General features: G+C 43.8%; 1 protein-coding gene across 2 annotated transcripts in view; it reads left to right on the top strand.

The window, feature by feature from the left end:
* The first annotated feature begins 1,047 nt into the window (after positions 1-1,047).
* wls (Wnt ligand secretion mediator) overlaps positions 1,048-4,524 on the top strand; it is an 18,872-nt gene continuing 15,395 nt past the window's right edge. The window contains exons 1-2 of one of the 2 annotated variants that reach the window (XM_020616164.1): positions 1,048-1,461; positions 1,528-1,533. In XM_020616164.1, coding sequence (XP_020471820.1) covers positions 1,356-1,461; positions 1,528-1,533 — 112 coding nt within the window. In that variant the 5' untranslated portion in view covers positions 1,048-1,355. The remainder of the gene's footprint in view (positions 1,462-1,527; positions 1,534-4,524) is intronic. The other variant, XM_020616163.1, reaches the window with a different exon arrangement.

The raw sequence follows: 4,524 nt of genomic DNA, 5'->3' as shown, positions 1-4,524 counted from the left end.
CTGTGCAATCAAAATAAAGAAATAATAAGAGGAAGAATATCAAGAAGAAGGACAGCACAAATATTGCCTATGGCCTCGCCTCCTCCAGCGCAGAATTGTGACGTCTGTCGCATTTCAATGACATAAAAATCGCATGAAATGCGACCTGGCCGTTCAGACTGAAGTCGCATTGCAAAACATCGGATACGTATCCGATTTAGGACCACATATGAAAGTGGCCTGGGTCGGATTTGGAAAAAAAAAAATCGGATTTGTGCTGTTCACACTGTCATAAGGAAATCGGATATGGGTCGCATTTGGGCAAAAAAGATCGAATTTGAGTCACTTCACCCTGCAGTGTGAACGTGGTCTTAAATTTGAATCAGCCCTGCAGAAACTGTCAGATGGTGCATCAGCCAAGCCCCTCTCTGGGGAAGAGAGAATGGGATCTTGCTGCAGCTTACAGCATCTGTCTAAGTAGGAAAAAGACATGAAAGCACAGCTGCTTTAGGTTATACAGACACACAGGTTTCTTTCAGAAGAAATAGCAGCCAGTACTGGAACCTGTAAGACTGTATAACTGAGATATTGGGCACTGTGTCGTTTGAAATGTAAATATACAAAGAAATGCCCGTGCTACATGTGTATAATTATATTTGACCTAATGAGTTATCTAAACCTCTATACTTGCCTGCTATCTGTGTCCACGGGCCACCAGTTGTCCTAATGTAATGAAAACCAGTTTAAAATAAATATACCATTATACTGTATCTCAAAATGTATTTTTTCAAAGTCATAGGAGTGTAATAGCTCCAGATGTAGGTATATATGAAAGGGATTAGATTAGGGCCCATTTAGATCAGAGGATTTGTTCAGATGATTCAATTATTTAATTATTGTAAAGCAACATTTTACAGGTTGTGACAAACCAAATGCAGAAGCCACATCTTTTTTTTTTTTTAACGTGGATTAAGAATAGGCTGAAGGACAGTGCGTTGGCGGTTATTGCGCTAAACATGAGATGGGACCTCTAAGCCCCGTCTTTAAATAGCCCTGCAGCTGTACCCGCACATCAGGGGCGTTATTACAGTCACCCAATGACACGGTACCTGCATTACCAGCCTCTATTGCAATGCAGTGGCGCCCCACACATCCTTCGCCGGGCTAGTGTTGGCAAGCTCGGGATAACGCTGAGAGGTCATGTGATTCCGGTTTTTCCTCCTCTTTTCCTCCTCCGAAGTTGAAAGGCAGGAGCAGAGCGGCGGAGGGGACCCAGCTCGCCTGAAACTGGCCGTGGATGACGCGTTTTCGTCCCTTTCCCACCACAGTATTGTTTGTTACTCGCTCGGTGTGATAGTTGTACCCAGACCTTTGCCATGGCGGGGGCTATTATTGAAAACATGAGCACCAAAAAGTTGGTGATAGTGGGAGTTATTTTGCTTTTGTTTCAGGCATTTTCTTTCATGGTCGGCGGTTTAATTGGTAAGTTTTTACCGTTCACTTCTATCATTTGTTTGGCTAAAGTCTGGTTTTGAACGCGCGTAAAAGCACCAAGCTTAAAGTTTGGCTGGTCGCAGCTTTAATACATGCTTTCATGAAATAGGACAACTTTCTTCTTTCTGTATCTTATATATCTGGGCTTGACCGAGCCATGCACAAACAACGTGGTGCCTCGAAACAGTCAGTTAACACTGAAACTGCCGAAGTGCTCCTCTGCTAAATCACTGCTTTGTACCAAGGTGTTTGCCGTCTGCGGGCCATTGCTGCTGGCCTCGTTTGTTTTCGTTAAAAACACCTTGGGACACCATACTTTGTGTGTTAACTCTTATTTCTCAACACAGGCACTCGCTGGAACACACCGCACCATTTTCTTCCTACTTATTTGAACCAAACTCGAATGTTCTTCACTCCCTTTCTCTCATACGTTCCTGCTCCTCTGCCTCCTCACCCCTCCTCCCATGTATAAAGTCTGTCTGCTGTGAGGGGCCCCCAGGCAGCATCTCTACCTTCCTTTCACTCCTTCAGCTCCCCCCCTGTGTGTGTCTCTTTCTTCCTTTCATTTGCACTGAGACAGACAGTGGTGCACACAGCTGTCAAAGTTGCATTTTTGCCTTGAGGACTGTATTGAAGTTGCTGTCAAGTTTCTTCAAATCCACCCACTCGCTGTTGTCACACAGTAGCGGCACAGACATGCACATAGCTGATAGAAAAGAGAGTCCATGTTAAAGATGCCTGTCTTTTACATGGACTGACTGGAAACCACACACCAGCCGGTCTCTGTGTCCCTACACTCCCCCTCACTCCCTACATGGCTGGTGATAAATTAGCCTGTTTGATTCGTTCCTGACTGAGATGGTTTTAATGAAGCCAGATTCCTTTGTGTTTGCTCGGTGGCCGGGGGCGGCGGGAGTAATTGAGTAGAAAGGTTTTTTTTTTTCCTCCCCTTGTTTCCCGACAAACCCGAGAACACGGCATGAGGTCAGCGGCTGAGGGGGCGGCCATTATTCTGGCCACACTGCGGTGGTGACTAGAGGAGCCAGTGTGGGTCAGAGGGCCACTAGATAATTGAACTCCAAGGGGTTCCAGATAACTGGGTTTAATTCAGGTTGCTGTGTCTTCTTTGCTGCCTTGTGTGTGCATGTGTGCGTTTTTATTTTATTCATACACAGCTGTTAAGACACTTACAGAATTGAAGCTATCTCCACGACGGCCTTGGTTGAGTATTATCACTGTGGGGTGTCTGTAACACAAAGGCTGTGTAAACCGTTGGTGGATTTTAGTCCTCAGTTGTCTGTTATGAGTTAACAGATGCAATCAGATGGACAGGTACAAACTAGTGCAAGTCACACCTTTTTGCTGTTATGGTTAGCATACCTTTTGGAAAATGGGAAATATTTGAAATATCCAGGCTAAATCTCTTCCTCACCATTTGGTGCTTGCTACAGTAGGAGCACATTTGAGAGCGACTACTGCAGCTTTGAGTCTTCTCTGATGTGTCACTAATCCGACAAGCTGAATCTGAAAACTCTGGGCTCTCACATTCACCCCTTTTGACAGTGATTACCTACAGCTTATGGAATCTACCAAGATAAGTCTTTAAGAGCTTGGCACAAACGGGGCTAGAGTATTTATCCCAGTTTTTCTTGCAGATTGGATGAAACTCATTAGGAACACTGTCAAGTCATTCCACAGAGTTTCAGTGGGATTCAGGACTGACTGTGCTGAACAAGGTCTTCAAGGGATTTCAGAGTTGATGTAGTTCCTGTAAGATTATAGGCACTGTCGTGTTGAATCATCCAAATCATAGACCTGTGGCACTTTTAAGGCAGACCTCTTGCAGAAAGCATTTGCTCTGTTATTTCAGTCGTGGATGGATTATGAGGAAACGGGCCCCTGGGCACAGACAGGTAAAAGGCCACCCAGCCCTTCTTTATCTGCTTGTTAAGTAGTGGCGTAACGATCTGTTTCCAGGTCCAAACTTGAGTTCATTGTTTTTAATTCAGTATTCTGCAGTGTTCTGTTCCCTATTGTTTCAGTAAATCTCAGCCTTCATTTACAGTAAATTGCTGAGAGGTGGGCAGAGAGAGAGGGGCAGGGGAGACCTGTGACAGGTGTTGGTGGTCGGACTCGATCCATCGACACAGTGTGCTGCCATGTACATGGTGTGACACACCATAACCGTTTGGCTATGGGGTGTCAAAATATTTTGGGGTCTTTTTTTGGGATGGGTTTCTCTGTCTTCGTGGTTATTTTGCATCTATTTGTAGTTTAACTGAGCTGTATGATTTTCAAACAAGAAATACCGAGTCACTCATTTTGAAGATTTAGCCACCGCCATGATCAAAATGTCAACAAATATAATTGACAAAATGTAACTTAGACTCTAAACTGATCGTTGCATTTGCCAGTTTCTAATGAAGTGCGGCTTTAACACCACAGATTACAAAGAACGTTAAGTGACTTGCTTACGCTTTGAAGGCTTGTCTGACGCCATCTCCACTACACAATGTTTAAAAAAAAAAAAAAAAACACAAGCTCATTGTGAGGCTACATGTCAACTCAGACCTTTTGAATAATGTTCACACCAGCACCTCCAGGTTTTACAACAGGAGAGAGTTTTTGTGTTATCATGTTAATGGTGGATCTTTTCCCAAGCACTACTAAGATCCTGGGAGTAAAGACTTCAAACACTAGTCTTGTCAAGCTCATGAATCTCAGTGCGAAGCAGCGTAATTGGTGTCTGAGAGCTTTCAGGAAGTCTCCCTCCCCATCCCTTCACACACACAAAGCCTTGCTATGGGGCATTTTCTAAACAGTGTTAAAGTAATTGCCAAAGTGTTTGGAGTGGATTTGGCTCAAACCCAACCTGTTGACTGTTTAATATTATCCCTGCACAGTTTAATCCATGGTGCTCAAGTTTTATTTATTGATTTTGATTCAGACTTTTTGTGTGATGTATTAGTTTGGGGTTAAATGTGGCTTGGCAGGACCTTGAAACACTTCACTGCAGTATTTCAATATGACATCTGGTCTAACATCTCTTTC

Source organism: Monopterus albus, unplaced genomic scaffold (assembly GCF_001952655.1).
Source record: "Monopterus albus unplaced genomic scaffold, M_albus_1.0 scaffold172.1, whole genome shotgun sequence".
In the NCBI taxonomy this organism is placed as follows: Eukaryota; Metazoa; Chordata; class Actinopteri; order Synbranchiformes; family Synbranchidae; genus Monopterus; species Monopterus albus.
The sequence above is the reverse complement of the archived record's forward strand: the minus strand, read 5'-3'. Positions and strand labels throughout refer to the sequence as shown.